The sequence below is a fragment of the Myotis daubentonii genome, chromosome X (assembly GCF_963259705.1).
Source record: "Myotis daubentonii chromosome X, mMyoDau2.1, whole genome shotgun sequence".
In the NCBI taxonomy this organism is placed as follows: Eukaryota; Metazoa; Chordata; class Mammalia; order Chiroptera; family Vespertilionidae; genus Myotis; species Myotis daubentonii.
The window spans coordinates 108,378,576-108,400,816 of NC_081861.1; the positions used below are offsets into that span (position 1 = coordinate 108,378,576).

At 40.8% G+C, this 22,241-nt stretch overlaps 1 protein-coding gene across 4 annotated transcripts in view; it reads right to left on the minus strand.

The window, feature by feature from the left end:
* CHM (CHM Rab escort protein) overlaps positions 1–22,241 on the minus strand; it is a 260,784-nt gene that overhangs the window by 19,031 nt on the left and 219,512 nt on the right. For all 4 annotated transcript variants that reach the window (XM_059680347.1, XM_059680349.1, XM_059680348.1 and 1 more), the window contains one exon: positions 5,111–5,209. In XM_059680347.1, coding sequence (XP_059536330.1) covers positions 5,111–5,209 — 99 coding nt within the window. The remainder of the gene's footprint in view (positions 1–5,110; positions 5,210–22,241) is intronic.

Below are 22,241 nucleotides of genomic sequence, written 5' to 3' on the forward strand. Positions count from 1 at the left end.
CCCAACTGCCCTCCCTTGCTGGCCCGGATGCCCCCAACTGCCCTCCCCTGCCGGCCTGGTTGCCCCCAACTGCCCTCCCCTGCTGCCCCGGTCACACCAAACTGCCCTTCCCTGCCAGCCTGATTGCCCCAAACTGCCCTCCCCTGCTGGCCTGGTCACCCCTAACTGCCCTCCTCTGCTGGCCTGATTGCCCACAACTGCCCTCCCCTGCCGGCCATCTTGTGGATGTGGGCACCGCCAAATTTGAGGGTGGGGCAGTCAATTAGCATATTCCATCATCGGCTGTGGGTGCTGCTATTTTGAGGGCGGGCAGTAAATTAGCATATTTTATCCTTATTGGCTGTGGGTGCCACCATCTTTGAGGGCAGGGCAGTCAATTAGCATATTCCCTCCTTATTGGCTGTGGGCACCACCATCCTTGTGATGGTGTGAGGGTCAATTAGCATATTCCCTCTTTATTAGATAGGATAAATGACTATCTACACACGATCTCTATATTAAGAAAACAAGTAAGATACACAGGAGATGAACTAAAAGGAAATACTATGTAGGAGTAAATAGTTTTCTGAACAAATGTCACATCCAATGAAAATGAATATATTTGAATCAATGAGGAAACTGGCCAAGATTCAAAAGGATATGCAAATCTTATAATAAAAATTACCATTATCCTATCTAATAATAGACAAACATGGTAATTAACCATACTTCCGACACACTTCCCATTGGCTAATCACGGTGATATGCAAATTAACTGCCAACCAAGATGTTGGCCAGCAGCCAGGCAGCTGAAGCGAACAGGAGGCTTGCTTGCTCCAGTGATGGAGGAAGCCAAGGTTCCCCGCCTGCCGCTGCTGAGCTCTGAGCTTGCACTCTAAGAAACAATGTTGAAAGTATAGAAGCTAAACAAGCCCTCATGCTTTCAGCCAGCCGGCCGAGCTGGAGTTGCAACAGAGTTTCAATTATAGAAGCCAAACAAACCCAGATACCTGCTTTCAGCAGCTGAGGTCTCAGAGCCGGAGCTGAGCCTCAGAGTTAAAGCCAGCTCTCAGCTCCAGTGACAGCCATAGAAGGTAAATAAATCCCAGAATAAAAAAGAAAAGGCCGAAACCGGTTTGGCTCAGTGGATAGAGCGTCAGCCTGCGGACTGAAAGGTCCCAGGTTCGATTCCGGTCAAGGGCATGTACCTGGGTTGTGGGCACATCCCCGATGGGGGATGTGCAGGAGGCGGCTGATAGATGTTTCTCTCTCATTGATGTTTCTGACTCTCTATCTCTCTCCCTTCCTCTCTGTAAAAAAATCAATAAAAATATATTAAAAAAAAAAAAAAAAGAGAGGTTGGGAGCTTCATCAGTCACCCGCCAGCATGAAAATGGCCCTCAGCCCCTCACCCAGACTGGCCAGGCACCCCAGTGGGGACCCCCACCCTGAAGGGGCTGTGACCAGCTGCAAACAGCCATCATCCCCTCATCCAGGCTGGCCAGGCACCCAAGGGGACCCCCACCCTGATCCGGGACACCCTTCAGGGCAAACCAGCCGGCCCCCACCCATGCACCAGGCCTCTTTCCTATATTGTAAAAGGGTAATATGCCTCCCAGTACCGGGATCAGCGGAGCCCTGAGGCCTCCCAAACCCGGGATCAGCAGAGCTGCGAGGCCTCACACCCCAGGATCAGCAGAGCCACGAGGCCTCCCGGCACCGGGATCAGCGGAGCCTCCCAGCACCGGGATCAGCGGAGCAGCGAGGCCTCACTGCCCTGTGTCAAGCGGAGCCATGAGGCCTCCCAGCACCAGATTCAGCGGAGCAGCGAGGCCTCCCAGCACCGGGATCAGCTGAGCAGCAAGGCCTCAGTGCCCCGGTGTCAAGCGGAGCCGCTAGGCCTCCCAGCACTGGGATCAGTGGAGCCGCGAGGCCTCCCAGCACTGGGATCAGTGGAGCCGCGTGGCCTCCTGGCCCCTGGAGCAGAGTGACAGGGGGCAGTGTCCAAACCCCCTGATCGCCCTGCGGCTCTGTGTATGACAGGGGGTGGGGCCACAACATCCCTATCTGCCCTGCTCTGTGTGTGACAGGGTGCAGCGCCCCAACACCCCCATGGGCCCTGCTCTGTGTGTGACAGGGTGGAGCCGCAACCACCCCATGGGCCCTGCCCTGACTGTGACAGGGGGGAGTTCCCCAACCCCCTGATGGGTCCTGCTCTGTGGGTGACAGGGGGCAGTGCCCCAACCGCCTGATCCGCCCTGCTCTGTGTGTGACAGGGGGCAGTGCCCCAACTCCCCTATCGACTGTGCTCTGTGCATGACACGGGGGAGCTCCCCAACCCCCTGATCGGCCCTGCTCTGTGTGTGACAGGGTACGGAGCCCCAATCCCCCTGATGGGCCCTGCTCTGTGCGTGACAGGGGGCAGCACCCCAACCCTCTGATCAGCCCTGCTCTGTGCGTGACAGGGGGTGGTGCCCCAATCTCCCCATTGACCCTGCCTTGAGTGTGACAGGGGGCAGCGCCTCAACCCCCCCAGCCCTACCCTTAGCGTGACTGGACGTGGCATCACAACCTCCCGATCCGCCCTGCTCTGTGCATGACAGGGGGCGGCGCCCCAACTCCCCCAATCGGCCCTGCTCTGAGCCAGACCAGGGGCTGCACCTAGGGATTGGGCCTGCCCTCTGCCACCCAGGAGCAGGCCCAAGCCAGCAGGTCGTTATCTCCTGAGGGGTCCCAGACTGTGAGAGGGCACAAGTGGGGCTGAGGGGCACCCCACCCCCTGCCAGTGCACAAATTTTTGTGCACCGGGCCTCTAGTTTCATATAAATGAAGATCCACCAGGCTTTTTAAAATCACTTATACAGAAAACATACTCTAATTCGCTCCATTCACAACTACAAGAGCTATCCAATGATATAAGGAGATAAGATTAAAAATCCATGGTTGATATGTCTCTTGGCCTTCTGTATGTCTGTTTTGAAAAGTGTCTATTTAGGTCCTTTGCCCATTTTTTGATTAGCTTATTTATCTTCCTTTTGTTAAGTTGTAGGTGTCCCCTGTAAATTTTGGACATTAAACCCTTATCGGAGATAACATTGGCAAATATGTTCTCTCATGCAGCGGGCTTTCTTGTTGTTTTGTTGATGGTTTCTTTTGCTGTACAGAAGCTTTTTATTTTGATGTAGTCCCATTTGTTTATTTTCTCCTTAGTTTCCATTGCCCTAGGAACTGTCATGGTAAAGGTACTGCTATGACATATGTCTGATATTTTGTTGCCTATGGATAATTCAAAGGTTTTTATGGTTTCCCATCTTACGTTTAAGTCCCATATCCATTTTGAGTTTATTTTTGTGTATGGTGTAAGTTGGTGGTCTAGTTTCATTTTTTTTCATGTATCTGACCAATTTTCCCAACACCATTTATTGAAGAGACTGTGTTGACTCCATGGTATGCTCTTGCCTCCTTTGTCAAATATTAATTGAACATAATGGCTTGCTCAAAGTCACTAATCATCCCAGAGATGCAAATCTAAACAATAATGAGGTACCATCTCACACCTGTCAGAATGGCTATCATCAACAAATTGACAAATGACAAGTGCTGGAGAGGATGTGGAGAAAAAGGAACCCTCATGCACTGCTGGTGGGAATGCAGACTGGTGCAACCACTGTGGAAAACAGTATGGCATTTCCTCAAAAAGGTAAAAATGGAACTCCTATTTGACCCAGTAATCCCACTTCTAGGAATATATCCCAAGAAATCAGAAACACCAATCAGAAAGGATATGCACCCCTATGTTCATAGCAGCACAATTTATAATAGCTAAGATTTGGAAACAGCCTAAGTGCCCATCAGCAGATGAGTGGATTAAAAAACTGTGGTATGTATACCCAAGGGAATACTATGCTGCTATAAAAAAGAAGGAACTTTTACCATTTGCAACAGCATGGATGAAGCTAGAAAGCATTATGCTAAGCAAAATAAGCCAGTCGGAGAAAGATAAATATCACATGATCTCACTCATTTGTGGAATATAATGAACAACATAAACTGATGAACAAAAATAGATCCCGAGACAGAGAAACACTGAACAGACCATCCAACCTCAGAGGGAAGGCAGGGAAGGGGGGGGGTTAAGAGATGAACCAAAGGACTTGAATGAATGCATATTAGCATAACCAATGGACACAGACACTGGGGTGTTGGGGGCTTGTCCTGGGGGGTGGGAGTGGCCGGGGAGGGGTCAATGGGGGAAAAAGGATTCATATCTAATACTTCAAACAATAAAAAAAAAATCCGTGGTTGAAAAGTATTTTTCCACCATGAATAAGTAGCATGGTGGCATATCTATTTTGAGAACTAAATATTTATCAGATCACTAACATGCTATGCATTTGAAAGACAATAATTAGGAAGTATTACTACATTTGTCAATCGATATTTTCTTCTCTCAGATGAACCATTTTTTTCATAGATGAAGACACTTTTTTCTGATAAAGGAATATATACTCTTTGTACACCTGTAAAATAAAGAAAATGTAAAAACAAAAAAAATTGTCCCCAACTCCACTAAAATTGAGATTTCTGGCAGTCTTTTTTCTATGTATGTGAGTATGTATACATATAAATGTACATTTTTTTCACTTAATTATATATATTGTGTGAGTGATGTATATTTTTCCTTTACCATTATGGAGTGAATATTTTCCCATTTTTAGGAAAAGAATGTGCTCAATCATCCTAATAAAATATGTAAGCATTGTTGCTGATTACTTCACATTTCAGTTCAGATTGTAGAAACCTTCATGAGAAATTTAAGAGGAGTAAAGTGGTTACATTACCTTTCCATCATGAATATTGTTTACTAGAGGCCTAATGCACAAAATTCATGCAAGAGTAGGACTTCCTTCCCTTGGCTGCTGGCACTGGCTTCCTTCTGGCACCCAGGACCCAGACTTCCCTTTGGCCTCTGGCAGGGACCCGATACTCAGGCTTCCCTCCAGCTGCCCGCAGACATCTGGGACCCGGGCTTCCCTTGCAGCCCCAGCTTCATCTGGAAGGTTGTCTGGAAGGATGGCTGGTCTAATTTGCATATTACGCTTTTATTATTATAGATGATTATTGTGCTTACCCATCTCCATTTCGGTATATGGAATGAACAATTTCTGCACAACTGGTTCTAAATCTTCTCTTGCTGTTTTTGAAGATGTGCAAGTCAGATGAACCAAATCTGTTTAAAAAGAAATATTTTTAGTTGCTTCTTACCATGAATTTCACTGAGTACTCATATTCAAGGCATTAAGCTGTTTCCATGGGAAACAGAGAGTTGAGCAAGCCATGGACCTCAGAGAATGTTAGGGTTAGAGAATATCATGTACCAAAAACAGCCCTTCACAGATATGAAATACTGTAGCCTAATGCACTTAGAATTCCTAAAGGCTTACACACAGAGGTTAAGGAAGGATGAAAATGTCTATGTACTGAAAGAAAGGGCTAAGGGGACACCTAAATGTGAGAAATTCTTATAGTCCTGGAAAGGGCTTGGGAGGGATAGGATAACGGCAGAGAGAATATATTAGAGAACAGTACATACTGAGAAATCCCTTCCCCCAAAACACCAGTAGAAAAATACACCCACTTCTTTTCTAAAAGTTTATTTCAGACTGCTAGACTTTAAAAAATAAAAACATAAGAAGATAGTTGAAAGTTTATCCATGAGCGCCAACATCAGAATAGGAATCTTTTTATTAAAATTCACTCCACATTCAACTATTCTGTCTCTATATATCTAAGCATAAATTGAGGGACTCTTAACCATGTGTGCTAAAATCAAATTTTGTAGTATTTATTTTTTTCAGATCTACCAAAATAATTGATATTTTAAGAGGGTTCTTGTCTTATGTATGACCTAATAAAAGATCTACCTTATTTAAGGAATGTTTTTGCATAAATTTAACAAAGATTCCCATTGGTTCTGGGATATTGTAGGATGTGTGGTACTAATTATTTCAAAAGGTATAATAACCTTCACAACGAAATTTTTCCTAATTAAGTTATATTTTTCAAATGCTATATCAATTTGGTGGGAGGGAGTTTAAGCTCTTTAGATAATTGCTGAATTAAACAGAGTATAGAACTACAATGGCAGAAATACCTGATATAACACTCAAGAGAAACTGTCCTATCATCTCATCCCACAGTCTCATAAAATAACTACGTTCATGTCAAAGTTCTCATTTTTCCAGTTCTTTCCTATTCAACTAATGTATACTAGGAAAAAAGGAGATAAACATAAATATAAATTTATAAAAAAATATATTTTAAAAAAATCTTAATGATAAACTCTGGTTCTGTAAAACAGGATACATAAAAGAAATACACTGGCGCAATTATATCCTTTGTTTCCTAACAATATAACAAAGTTCAGGGAGTGCTAGCAAAAATTTCTAGTAATGGAATCAGATAACCATTTGTACTTAAATAATTTTTATAATAATTCTTAGAAAGAAAAATTAAAGAAATTCATAACCTGAATTTTAATATCTATACCTTGATTTCACATTGATGCTACCTTATTAATTTATGTACAAATTTAAGATATAATTGGCCATTTTTCCCCCTACTCATCTTACTTTTCCTGTTGCCTATGTTACTTCCTTGTATAGATTACTCTGAATTCACTACTTGTGTTCAAATCAGAAAGTTACAGATTATGTTATTTTTTAAAAAATTCAGATTTTTTTCAAAATCGGTTTATCAATCTTCTTGCCTCTTGTAATTCTTTTGTAAGGTCAAATTTTAGAGTCAATTTTTCGCTTCTTTGTCAGATATAATTGTCACAGTGTGCATTCAATAAATATTCCCTTTCATAGGCAGACATTAAGTACTCATAGGCTTAAACAGACACATGTATGCCCACAAATATATGTATGCATACACATGAACAGGGAAAATTTTCCTACTTTCTTATATGAAATGTAGAAAATTATCTAATTGACCAGGGTAGAGGTAAGAAAAGAATAAATGGATAATCCTGAAATTATTTAAATCTGTCTGAAAAATGTTCACAGACATTTTAAGATGTGCCTATAAAGTTCTCAAGAGAATTTAAAAGATTATGTAGAATTGAGCGTACAGCTAACCTACATTTGTCAGACACTATTCTAAGCATGTTAGAAGTATTATTTTATTTCACCTATGCAAAAACCAACTGTGATACTCACTTTACTGGGGGGAAACAGAGGAACACTGGAGTTAAGCAGATTTTCCAAAGCCAAGCAATTAATAAAAGGAAGAACTGGAACTCAGACCTGGAATTCAAGCCAACCTGGGCTGCCTCTAGAGCAGCCGTGGGCAAACTATGGCCCGCGGGCCGGATCCGGCCCGTTCGGCTGTTCTATCCGGCCCGCGGAGCCGAAAGAGCAGAGGGTTCTCTTGCTCTCCCCTCCGCTCCTTCACCAGCAGCAGTGTTAACATGGCAACGTCGGGAAACACGGCTGCAGCTCCTTCTTCTGAGTCCAGTTTAAGAACCCATTGTGGTCCTCGAGTCAAAAAGTTTGCCCACCCCTGTTCTAGAGTGTCTGGTGTTAGTCACGAAATGATGTTGAGTAATTATAATAATCTCCTGTCCACGGTGCCGCCTGCCACATAAGGCAGGGATCATAAAACTAAGATGTGTACAAAGATACAAGAGGACTTTTCACCAGGTATAAAAATTATAAGGATGTCACTGTCCAGATGCTCAACCTTAGCCTCCTTCCACTTTATTAAGCAATGCATTTCCATATATTTATTTTTGTTTAATGACCCTTAATCAAAATTATAATTATCGTTTGATCAATTTTATACAAATAATAATTGTATTGTTTAATCCAGAGGCTTATTGTCCAAGAAAATTTTTTAAAAATTACATTTCCATGTTTTGTTTTTTTAAATGGGTGATAATGGGCATCAAATATCTCTGGTATTTAATTCAACTGAATACATTTTAAAAAGTGATATTATAGTTTTACTATTACATTATTAATACTTATAAACTTAGAAACTACATTCTTGGCAATTAATTGATTATGATGAAAAATTGTGTATTTCAACTTATAGGTGTTCAAGGGGTACACGATAAAAATGTTTAAAGGCCTAAGGCATTAAGGTAATCACAAAATGAAACATATATTGCCACATTTCTACTAAAATTTAACTTTGTATAAAAATGCTTCTTTGCATCCTGTAACTTTAATTATTTTCCACAGGATTAACTTGCTCAATAAATGCTAAAAATAACCACAAATTAGATCAGATGGGGCAAGCACTTTCCTAAAAATATTACATTCATTAGTACCAATTAACACCTATTACTAAGATTTTGAAGATGTACTAGAAGTGGAAACGTTACTTACTAGCATCATGTGAAATTATAACTGACTCAAGAAAATATTTAAACCCTGACTACCATTTATAAACTATGTTCCTTTTAACTCGTTTAGCAACTGCTTGAAGGCTTAATGGGCTAAAAGATAACAAAATGTGTTCTCTGTCACAATTCCTCTGTCGGCAATATACTTAGATTTTTGTTGGCATTAAAGAAACCTTGGTGCAAAATAAGATTTAATTCATAGAACGTAAGGGTAATACTTGAAAAACTTGGGTGAAGTGCCAGTCACAAACAGCATCACTGAAACAAAGAGCATCTGATGTTCAGAAGTATACATCATCAACACCAAGCTAGAAATAAGAACACACTTTTAGTTCTCTAAAACTGGGTTTAGAAGAGTGATCTGTCATATAATAAGCTACTGCTCTCTTACACTTTTTTTTTTTTAATTAAACACAAGAGTAGAAGGATTTCTACTCAGAATTTGTATAACAATGAGCACATTTAAAAGTGACAAGTTGCCAAAGCCGGTTTGGGTCAGTGGATAGAGCGTAGGCCTGCGGACTGAAAGGTCCCAGGTTCGATTCCGGTCAAGGGAAAGTACCTGGGTTGCAGGCACTTCCCCAGTGGGGGATGTGCAGGAGGCAGCTGATCGATGTTTCTCTCTCATCGATGTTTCTGACCCTCTATCTCTCTCCCTTCCTCTCTGTAAAAAATCAATAAAATATATTTTAAAAAAATAAATAAAAGTGACAAGTCTAATGTACAGTAGCAGGGTGATAGACTAGAGAATGGTTATGCAGATCTAGTGTGATATTGCTCTCTGTATCTACTTGGCCAAGTCAGTTTACCTCTCTGGCCTAAGCATCCTCATTATTAAGTGAAAGGGGTGTAATTAGTTTACCTATAAGACTTCTTTCTAGTTCTAAAGTTTTATAACTCTAACTCCCTTTTCATCGGCCATGCTTCTTTCAATGATGACAGATTTTAAACCAAAAGCTGATGGCATTAGAAGTGTGAGTGTAAAATCTAAGTAAATGCTTGCTGAAAAACGTAGGAAATCTATTTCTCAAGCTTCTGAGATTATCACATAGAGTAGTCATTTTACTCTGTGTAAGTAGGCATAAATTGTTCCAAATGCACCTAAAGAAACTATGTGTGGGCTAGTCAGCAAATGCATTTCTTAGTGCAACCTAACTAGGAATACATAATTTGTGCAAGTAGGGATCAATGTGGCTCATAGCTTGTTTTTCATATAGGCATAAAGGCCAAATGTAACTCATGTAATATAGTTTAGTAAGAATATATGACTATGTTAATAAGATAGAAAAGTTCAGAAACACATTTCCTTTATGACACCAAGTAAGGAACTGAGTTTGATGACATATGAATACACAATTTGGTTTTTGAATCCACCCATGAAAAATTCCAGAATAACTCTAGAGTCAGCTTGTACTTTCTCAATAGAATTTAATGAAAAACACCTTTGAATGTCAACTTGAAATCAGGAAGAAAAAATAACTTTACTTGTAAAATCAAATCTGTGCATTGGGACACTACTAATAAAAATAATTTATATAGACACATTTTCAAAAACAAAACAGAAACCAATGATTGCTTCAAATCATTATGTAAACTCATTTCTATGAAAGGCATTTAACATTTTCTTTATAGGGTCATAAAAGCAGTAAAGATTATATAAATCAGTACCTACATAGTATTCTTGATTATTTATTATTTTATACATATGACTATATATATTCACAAATATATAATCATATCACAAACAAATAACATCCTGTAACACCAAATCCCAGAATAAACCAGCTGTTACTGATGGATTATTATTTTGAAAAAAGCAAACAGATTTCAAACTGCCTAGAATATGATTTAAGTACTGTAAAGTGTCTGAACCTAAATATGAAACAGAAGGGTTGCAGAGATAACATTTTACTCATTTACAAATGATTTTAAAAGAAAATAAATGTATTAGATTCATTTAGGATTAAGAAAAGAATAGTACAAAATACAGATGTCAGGTATGTTCTGAAAGATGAACTATGTGTGGGAAAAATACGACTTGTTCAGCTTTGGAAAACACAAGAAATAAATTTAAAATATTTAAAAATCTCAATAACTTAAATCACATAAGCTTAGGAGAGGGAAACTTAAAAATTGATTTATAGAGGGGAAGGGAGAGGGAGAGAGAGAGGCAGAAACATCAATGATGAGAGAGAAACATCGATCAGCTGCCTCCTGTTTGCCCGCTACTGGGGATTGAGCCCGCAACCTCAGCATGTGCCCTGATTGGGAATCAAATCATGACCTCCTGGTTCAAAGGCTGACGCTCAATCACTGAACCACACGGGCCACGCATCATTACTATTTTTTAAAAAATAACTAGACTAACTTAGGTTTGCTTAGAGAAGCAACCCTAATGGGTAACAATGATTTGCTATCACTGTATCAAAATACCAACTTAACTAATATTGACCTGTGTTTATATTACTATTACAGTAACATCTTACTTAGACGTCTTTTACAAACAAGCAAAAACCAGGAAGTATAATCCCCACTCTCCCTAAAAAGGCTTTTCAGCACTTAAAAGTAGGTGGTATCATGCCCACAGAATAACAACCACAAGCTCAGAACTTGATTATATTACACGCAATTTCAACAATTTTGGCTGTTTTGTTTTCTGGCCTTGTGCAGATAATAAGCAGCAAACAAGGGGGAAGGGAGTTCCGTGAAAAGTGCTGCCAGAAAAAACATCTTGACAGCTGCATGAACACAGCTGGAGGAAGACATATAAAATGTAGATGCAAGAAATGATAAAAGCATGACAGTATAGGGTCTTTTAGCAAAAGAACAAATAGGCCAAAACACCTCAATAGGCCTCAAGGGCATTACTGGATTACAATGGTATATAATAAATAATGTTTATGCTATTCCTAAGTTATAAGAAAAAGGTTAAAATGTTTCATATATTCAGTATAGAATGTCAAAGAAATGGGACAAGCTAGAAAGATAACTATTTAAAAAATAAAAATTTCAACCCTGAAAGAATACATTTCAGCTACCTAAAGACTAGATTTGGAGCGTCTACAGGACATTATGGAGTGCTAAATAAATGATACATCATTGATCAGTGTTTACATGCTGGGGTATTTCTAACTGGCTTTCAAAACTTTCTTGTTTAACCTCAATGAGCAGAGAACAGGTTGGGATACATAAACGCATGGCATATCCTCTTTTTAAAAAATTTTTCTAACTTGAAACAAAAAAATCGAAAGAACAGGAAAAATTATTTAAAGCTTTCTGTGATATTATCTGACTAGTTCTGTTTCAGAAGAGAGGCAAGTTAATCACCAAGAGTAGAACAAATACGACTGGTTGTGACCTCAATGACTCTCAATTAGGGCAGCAGCAGGAAAATACACCATTAAGGATTTTTAATGTCTGAATTACAAATTACTCCTTATAGTCTATGAACAGGCACAAAGCATAAGAAAAGGAAGAGGAGGAAAAAAGAAGCCAAACTTCAATTAAGTAATAAAAGCAAGTGAATGAAAAAATGTCAGTTTCTAGCTCAGTGTATTTCTTAAATCTTGTTATATATAAAAAATTAGCTCTATTATAACTATTATCTAGAACTTTTTAAATAGTGCATGTTATCATAGGAAGAAAGCATAAAGGACTAAGAAATAAACATGAACTTCTCTTTTATCTAGAACAAGGATAATTTTTTGTTATTAATTTACTGATATTTTTAACAAATTTTAATGAATAGGTGATATGTTGGAAAAAAAATGTAATAATTTCACTGGCATAAATATTACAGAGATTCTAAAATGCCAGTGGCATAAATTGAAGCCATACTGACACTCTCTCAGGACCAAACTGGAAATACAAATAAAAAAAGGTAAAAACACCCTGAAAAATAAAGTACAGACTAACTGGAGAGAACACTGATAACCAAAGATGGAAAGTGGAGACCACAGTGACTAGTAGGAAGTGTGGACGCATGAAAGAGCTGACTGGGCTCACATAGGTACCAGCTGAAGATCCAGAGGAATATCTAAGCTGTGGGGGCTTCTCACTGAGAACTCTGGGGTCTAAACACCAATATGGGCACCCCAGCCCAGAGCACCAGAACTGAGAAAGGTGCCCACATAACATCTGGCTGTGAAAAGCAGCAGGGTTGCTGTTTGCCAGTGAGAAATGGCTGGAAATGCTGGCACCTACTTAAAAGGCCAAGCACGAAATTTTGCGTGCAGACACACGTTGGGCTCTGACAGAGGGAGGGCCGAGTGGACTGGAGCTGTGTGAGCAGAAGCAAGGACTAGGGCAGGGGTGGGCAAACTTTTTGACTCGAGGGCCACAATGGGTTCTTAAACTGGACCGGAGGGCCGGAACAAAAGCATGGATGGAGTGTGTGTGTGAACTAATATAAATTCAAAGTAAACATCATTACATAAAAGGGTACGGTCTTTTATTTCAATAGTTTTATTCATTTCAAACGGGCCGGATCCGGCCCGCGGGCCGTAGTTTGCCCACGGCTGGTCTAGGGGCTCTGGTGTAGGAGCCTGAAGGGCAGCCAACCTGATTTCCTGTGCTGAGTCATTCCCTCATTCTGTAGAGGAAACCTTTATCCTGAGGACTTTTGCTATCAAGGTGGTTTTAGCCTGGGGGGAAGGCAGTTGCCCCACAGTGTTGGAAGACCTACAGCCCAACCCTGTGGTTGATAGCCAGAAGCTAAACAAGTCTCAGTGTCAATGGAACTGCAGGCAGAGGTGGGTCCCTGGAGGCTTTGAGTCTTTGATCTAATCCCAGGCCCTGGACTAGGAAAAGGAGGCCCTGATGCACATCTTGGTCCTTTCCGAAGGCAACCAACCTCAACAGAGGGAGCCACAAGCTGTGGATTGCTGATACCTCCAAAAAGGGTACTCAGACCCAGTCACAAATAGCATCGGACATTGTCCTACACTAGAGATTGGGACTTCTAGTGAGAAAGACGTTAGCTTGAAATGCAGGCAGAGGAGGGGTCCAGTGGGAAACAAAGACAGGTGGGACATAGACAGAGGCAGACACAGTAGTTTGAGCAGCCTAATCACAGGAACCAACCATGCAGAAATAATAAAATGTTTCTGGGCTCAAAGCGGGAGGCATGGGGAAACAAGGGAGGGCTGGAACAATAAGGTGTGCTGACACATAGAAACAGAGAAAGTTCAGCACAGGAACAGAGAAAGAACATATAGAAACAGGGAAAGTTCAGGTCTGCTGCTGAGCAAGAACAATTGAGGGAATCAATCAGGTGACAACATGGATAGATATAGAAGCAGGTTTATAGCAAATATATATCCCTAGACTACAAGGCTTTAAGGGGAAATCCATTATGGGGTCCCCTCTCCCCATGAGGGGAGTCTGAATCTGCTTGTAATAAATTTTCCACACTTTTGCTTAAGTCTTCTGGTCTGAGAGGCTCATTTTTTGGTGTTACGAGATATGACCCTGGAGGAAAAAAACTTGGCTTACCGTTCTGGCTATCACTAGCAGATCAGCCTAATACACAGATACAAACCCAAACAGGGAGCCAAAATGGGGAGATAAACAAACAAACAACAACAAAACAAGTCCCAAATGAAAGAACAAGAGAATTCTCCAGAAGATGAGCTAAATGAAATGGAGATGAGAAATTTATCAGACATAGAATCCAGCATAATGATGGCAAATACGCTCAATGGCATGAGAAAAGATATCTATACTAATAAAAGGATAATATGCTAATTAGACCAGATGTCTTCCAGATGTCTTTTAGGACAAAGCCACAGTGGCTGCAAGGGCCAAGGGCTGCTGGTGCAGGAGAGGTAGCAGCGCTGCGGGCCTGGTCAGGTCCCACCCGTGCTGTGGGCCCACCTTCCGCAGAGGCGGCGCTGGGAGAGGTGGAGACCCCTCCTTCAACAGAGGCAGCACTGGGAGTGGTGGCAGTGCTGGTGGGCCCGGGCTGGTCTCACACGTGCTGTGCCGCCCCTCCTATCACAGAGGCGATGCTGGGAGAGGCAGTGGCGCAGGTGGGCCTGGGATGGTCCCACCCACAGAGGTGGCGCTGGGCAAGGCAACAGCGCTGTGGTCCTGGAGCCTCCAAAGAGGCTGGACAGGGTGCGACCACAGTGCCTCAACCTCCCACAGCCCCTCCCCCAGCTGGCATGGCCCAGATCGTCCCCCCACACAGGTGGGCAGAGGGTGGGGCCAGCACTAAGAAGCTAGGGCTGAGGGTCTGCAGCTGCGGTGGCCAGCTTTGGCAGCAGCAGTGGGTTGATGGGGGCAGCGCCTTTCCCTGATTGGTCTGGTCACCTCCTGCAGAGTGAGGCCAGGGGAGTGAGCCTAAGCCATCAGTAGGCCACCCCCTGAGGGCTCCCAGACTGTGAGAGGGGGTAGGCTGGGCTGAGGGAATTCCTGCCCCCACCGCCCCCCTTGCATTAATTTTTGTGCACCAGGCCTCTAGTAGTAACTATGAAGATTGACATAGCACCAATAAAGAACCCAGTGGAAGGAATACACAGAAAATTAGGGAAAGCCGAGGATTGGATCAGTGAATTAGTAGACAGGGTAGAAGAAATCACCCAATCAGAGAACCAAAAAAAAAAACCCCACAAAAAAACAAAACAAAACAAAAAAACACAGGAGGAAAGCCTAAGGGAGCTGTAGGGCAATAAGAAATGTAATAATATTCTCATAATAGGTGTGGTAGAAGGGGAAGAAAGTGAGCAAGGGATAGAAACATGTTTGAAAAACTAATGCCAGAAAACTTACCTGACCTGGTGGAAAAATGTCACACAAGTTCAGGAGGCACAGAGAGTTCCAAGCAAGAAGAACCCAAACAGGCCCATGCCCAGACACATCATAATTAAAATGCCAAAAACTAAAGACAGAGAATCTTAAAGGCAGCAAAAGAAAACCAATCTGTTACCTACAAAGGAGCTCCCATAAGTCTATCAGCTGATTTCTCATCTGAAACTCTATAGGCCAGAAGGGAATGGCATGAAGTATTAAAGGTAAGGAAAAGCAAGGAAGTGAAACTAAGATAATTATATCCAAGAAAGCCATCATTCAAAATAGATAGTGAAATAAAGAGTTTGCCAGACAAAAATAGTTAAAGAAGTTTATTACCACCAAATCAGCACTGCAAGAAATGCTAAAGGAAATGCTGTAATAAGAATTAGAGAGAGAGTAACATAGGCATAAAGAATTAAAATGGAAATAAACAAGTAACTATCAATAATAACCTTAAATGTAAATAGATTAAATGCTTCAATCAAAAGACATTGGGTAGCCAAATGGATATGAAAACATGACCCAAATATATGCTCTCCACAAGAGACCTACCTCAGAACAAAACACACAGAGGATGAAAGTGAAGGAATGGAAAAGTTTTCCATGCAAATAGAAACAATCAAAAAGCTGACATACCAATACTCATACTGACAAAATAGACTTCAAAATGAAGGCCATCACAAGCGACAATAAAGGTCACTACATAATACTAAGGGGATCAATCCAACAAGAGGTTATAACCCTGGTAAACATATGCACCCAATATAAGCACACCTAAGTACATTAAAAAAACACACCAACAAAAACAAAACAAAACAAAACAAAACAAACTAAAAATAAACCAAAAAAAAAAAAAAAACTTCTGGAGGACTTTAAGGGAGAGATCAACGGCAATATAGTCATAGTATGGATTTTAACACTCCACTGATTTCACTGGATAGATCTTTCACATAGAATATCAATAAGGAGCCTGGCTGGCATGGCTCAGTGGTTGGCCATTAACCTATGAACCAGGAGGTCATGGTTTGATTTCTGGTCAGGGCACATGCCTGGGCTGAGAGATCGATCCCCACTGGGGGGCACACAGGGAGCAGCCAAACAACAATTCTCTCTCATCATTGATGTTTTTATCTCTCTCTCCCTCTCCTTTATTCTCTGAAATCAATAAAAAAAATATTTTACAAAATCAACAAGGAAACAGTGACTCTAAATGACACACTGGATCAGATGGATTTTACTGACATTTTATAGAACATTTCACCCCAAAGTAGCAAAATATACATTCTTAAATGCAGACAGGTCATTCTCAAAGACTGACCACATGTTAGAACATAAAAAAAATGTGTAATAAACTGTTTAACCCTAAAACTTATAGAATTAGAAAAAGAATAAGAAAAGGCCAGAGTATATAAAAAATAATAAAGATTACAGCAGAAATAATGACACAGAGGCTAAAAACAAACAAACAATGAAACCAAGCCTGGTTCTTTGAAAAGATAAACAAGATTGATGAACCATTAGCCACACTGATCAAGAAAAAAAGAGAGAGGACCCAAGTAAATAAAATCAAAAACAAAAGCAGAGAGGTAACCACTGACACCACAGAAATAAAAAGGATTGTAAGAAAATACTATGAACAACTATATGCCAACAAACTGGCCAATGTGGATGAAATGGACAAATTCCTAAAATAATACAATCTTCCAAAACTGAATCAGGAAGAATCATAAAACCTGGATAGGCCAATTAACAAATGATAAAACAGGAGCAGTATTCTGAAAACTCCCAGCAAATAAAAGCCCTGGCCTGGATGGCTTCACAGGGGAGTTTTACCAAACTATCACCTACTTTTACCAAACTAACAGCTTTCCTCCTCAAACTATTCTAAACAATCCAAGAGGAAGGAATACTTCCAAGGTCTTTTTATGATGCCAGCATTATTCTAATTCCAAAACCAGACAAAGACACTACAAAGAAAGACAACTACAGGCCAATATCCTTGATGAACATAGATGCTAAATCCTCAACAAAATATTAGAAAATCGGATCCAACAATATATCAACAAGATCATACACCATGACCAACTGGGGTTTATTCTGAGGATGCAAGGCTGGTCCAATATCCGCAAATCTATAAACGTCATACATCACATAAACAAACTGGAAGACAAAAATCACATGTTCATATCAGTAGACCCCAAAAAAGCATTTGACAAAATCCAGCACCCTTTTTTGATAAAACTTCTCAGCAAAGTGGGAATAGCGGGATTATAGCTCAAGATAATAAAGTCCCTAATGAAAAACCTACAGCCAACATCATATTCAATGTGCAAACACTAAAACCATTTCCCCTAAGAACAGGAACAAGATAGGGATGTCCTCTTTCACCACTCTTATTCAACGTTATACTGGAAGACAAGAAGAAATCAAAGGCATCAAAATAGAAAAGGAGGAAGTAAAACTCTCATTATTTGCAGATGATATGATATCATACATAAAAAAACCCTAAAGACTCTACAAAAAACTACTAGATTTAATAAATGAATTTGACAATGTAGCAGGATACAAAATTAACACTCAGAAATCTATAGCATTTTTATATACCAATAATGTAGTCTCAGAATGAGAAACTAAACAAACAACCCTATTTAGTACTACAACAAAAAAAAATTAAGATACTTAGGAATAAATTTAACCAAGGAGGTAAAAAATCTGGACTTGAAAATTACCAGACATTAAAAAAAAAGATAGAGAGATATATAAACAAGGAGGAATACACTGTGTTCATGAATTGGTAGAATTAACATCACAAAAATGTTCAAACTACCCAAAGCAATCTACAGATTCAATGTAATCCCTATTAAAATACCAATGGCAGGGTCAGCTTTAGCTCAAGCGGTTACTTCGGATTCTGCTTGTTGCAGACACATAAAATACCAATGGCATATTTCACAGATCTAGAAAAAAAATACTCCAAATATTTATATGGAACCAAAAAGGCCACCGAATACAGCAAACTTGAGAAAGAAGAACAAAGTTGGAGGGATCATAATACCAAATATCAAGTTGTACTACAAAGCCACTATAATAAAAAAGCCTGGCACTGGCCCCAAAACAGGAATATAGATCAATGAAACAGAATAGAGATACCAGAAATCGACCCAAGCCATCACAATCAATTAATATTAGACAAAGGAGGCAAGAACATACACTAGAGTCAAGATAGTCTCTTCAATAAATTGTGTTGGCAGAAAGTTCCACATAAGTTGAATCCCAAAAGACCCACCCCAAGACACGTAATTACAATGGCAAACATTAACAACAAAGGGAGAATCTTAAGGGCTGTGAGAGAGAGACAAGAGTTACTTACAAAAGATCTCCCATTAGATTATCAAATGATTTCTCAACAGAAACACTTCAGGCCAGAAGGGAATAGAATGAAGTATACAAAGTAATGCAAAGGAAGGGACTGAATTCAAGAATACTCTATCCCAGCAGTCGCCAACCTTTTGGACATCATGGACCACCAGTGGACCACCGGTTGGCAACTGTTGCTCTACACAGCAAGGTTATCATTCAAAATTGAAGGGGAAATCAGGAGCTTCACAGACAACAAAAAGCTAAGGGAATTAATCAATACCAAGCCAGCAATGCAAGAAATGCTAAAGGGACTGTTATAAAAAGAAGAAAAACAAAAGGAGGAAGAAGGAACACAGGCACAAAAAATAAAAATAGCTATCAACAAATACCTATCCTAGCTAATAATAGACAAACATGGTAATTAACCATACCTCCGACACACTTCCCATTGGCTAATCAGGGCGATATGCAAATTAACTGCCAACCAAGATGGCGGCCGGCAGCCAGGCAGCTGAAGCGAACAGGAGGCTTGCCTGCTCCAGTGATGAAGGAAGCCAAGGTTCCCTGTCTGCCGCTGCCGGCCTCTGAGCTGCACTCTAAGAAACAATGTTGCAATTATAGAAGCGAAACAAACCCCAGAAACCTGTTTTCAGCCAGCTGAGCCTCAGAGCTGGAGTTGCAACAGTGTTTCAATTATAGAAGCCAAACAAACCCAGATACCTGCTTTCAGCAGCCAAGGTCTCAGAGCTGGAGCTGAGCCTCAGAGCTAAAGCCGGCTCTCAGTTCCAGTGACAGCCGTAGAAGGTAAATAAATCCCAGAATGAAAAAAAAAAGAAAAAAAGGAGAAGTTGGGAGCTTCAGTCATCCGCCAGTCTGAAAACGGCCCTCAGCCCCTCACCCAGACTGGCCAGGCACCCCAATGGGGCCCCCCACCCTGAAGGGGCTGTGACCAGCTGCAAACAGCCATCATCCCCTCATCCAGGCTGGCCAGGCACCCAAGCAGGACCACCGCCCTGATCCGGGACACCCTTCAGGGCAAACCAGCCGGCCCCCACCCGTGCACCAGGCCTCTATCCTATATAGTAAAAGGGTAATCTGCAAACTGACCCGAACAGCAGAAGGACTGGGAATGACTGGTCACTATGACACACACTGACCACCAGGGTACAGACGCTCAATGCAGGAGCTGCCCTCTGGTGGTCAGGGCACTCTCACATGGGAGGAGCTCTGCTCAGCCACAAGCCAGGCTGATGGCTGCCAGTACAGCGGTGGTGGTGGGAGCCTCTCCTGCCTCCTCAGCAGTGCTAAGGATGTTCGACTGCAGTTTAGGCCTGCTCCCCGCTGGCAAGTGGACATCCCCCGAGAGCTGCCGGGCTGCCAGAGGGATGTCTGATTGACATCTTATGCCCAATCCCCCAGGGAGCGGGCCTAAGCCAGCAGGTGGTCATCCCCTGAGGGGTCCCAGATTGCGAGAGGGCAGAGGCCGGGCTGAGGTCCCCCCCCCCAAGTGCACAAATTTTTGTGCACCGGGCCTCTAATCAATAATAACTTTAAACATGAATGGACTAAATGGTCCAATCAAAAGACACTGAGTGGCTGAAAGGAGAAGAAAATATGGCCCATATGTATGCTGTCTATAAGAGAGCCACCTCAGAAAAAGAGACTCACACAGACTGAAAGTGAAGGGATTGAAAAATATCTTTCAGGCAAATGGAAATGAAAAAAAAGCTGGGGTAGCAAAACTTATATCTGACAAAATAGACCTCAAAGTGAAGGTCACAACAAGAGATAAGGAAGGACACTTCATAATACTAAAGGGATCGATACAACAAGAGGATATAACCCTGATAAACATATGTGCACCCAATGCAGGAGCTCCCAAATACATAAAAAAACTGGAAGAAATCAAGGGAGAGATCAACAGCAATACAATCATAGTAGGGGACTTTAATACCCAACTGAAATTACTGGATAAATCCTCTAGGTAAAAAATCAGCAAAGAAACAGCAATCCTAAATGACTCAGTAGATCACATGGACCTAATTGACATCTTCAGAACATTTCATCCCAAAGCTACAGAACATACATTCTTCTCAAGTGCACATGGGACATTTTCAAAGATAGATCATATATTGGGGAACAGGCAAAGTCTCTCCAAATTCAAAAAGATTGAAATCATACCCAGCATCTTTTCAGACCACAATAACATAATATTAGAAACCACTTACAATAAAAACAATAAAAAAAATTCAAACACTTGGAGGCTTAATAGCATACTATTAAACAATGACTGGGTTACCAAAGAAATCAAAGAAGAAATTCAAAACATCCTGGAAACAAATGACACTGAAAACACAACAATCCAAAACCTATGGGACACTATGAAAGCAGTTCTGAGAGGGAAGTTCATAGCTCTGGAGGCCTATCTAAAAAAAGAAAGAGAAAATGGTATGAAATTATCTAACTCTAAAACTTAAAGAATTATAAATAGAGCAATTAGAAAAGCCCAGAGTGAGAAGAAGGAAGGAGATAATAAAGATCAGAGCAGAAATAAATTACATAGAGACCAAAAAAAAAACAAAAAAAACACCCCAAAACCAAAAAACAACACACACACACACACACACACACACACACACACACACAGCAACAAACAAACATAAAAAATCAATGAAAACAAGAGCTGGTTCCTTGAAAGGACGAACAGGATTGACGAACCTGTAGCCAGGCTCACCAAGAAGCAAAGAGAGAGGACCCAAATAAACAAAATCAGAAATGAAAGAGGCGAAATAACAACAGACCCCACAGAAATACAAATGATTGTAAAAAAATACTATGAACAACTCCATTCCAATACTAAACAACCTAGAGGAAATGGACATATTCCTAGAAAAATACGACCTTCCAAAACTCAATCAAGAAGAATAAAAAAATCTAAACAGGCCAACAACTAAGGAAGAAATTGAGTAAGTCATCAAAAAACTTCCAGCATACAAAAGCCTGGGGCCAGATGGCTTCACAGGGGAGTTTTACCAAACATTCAAAGAAGAACTAAAACTTATCCTTCTCAGACCATTCCAAAAAATTCAAGAGGAAGACACACTTACAAGCTCTTTCTATGAAGTCAGCATTACCCTAATTCTAAAACCAGATAAAGACACCACAAAGAAAGAGAACTACAGGCCAATATCCCTGATGAACATAGATGTTAAATCGTCAGCAAAATTCTAGTGAATTGGATGCAGCATTACATTAGAAAGATAATACACCCATGACCAAGTGGGATTTATTCCAGGAATGCAAGGCTGGTACAATATTCACAAATCAATAAATGTGATACATCACATAAACAAATTGAGAGACAAAAATCACATAATCATATCAATTGATGCAGAAAGGGCATTTGACAAAATCCAACACCTTTTACTGATTAAAAACTCTCAGCAAAGTGGGAATTGAGGGATCATAAATACTTCAACATAATAAAAGCCTTATATGACAAACCTACAGCCAACATCAACGCAATGGGCAAAAACTAAAACTCATTTCCTCTAAGAACAGGAAAGAGGCAGGGATGCTCACTTTCACCACCCTTGTTCAACATAGTGCTGGAAGTGCTAGCCATAGTGATCAGACAAGAAGAAGAAATAAAAGGCATCCAAATTGGAAAAGAAAAAATAAAATTGTCACTATTTGC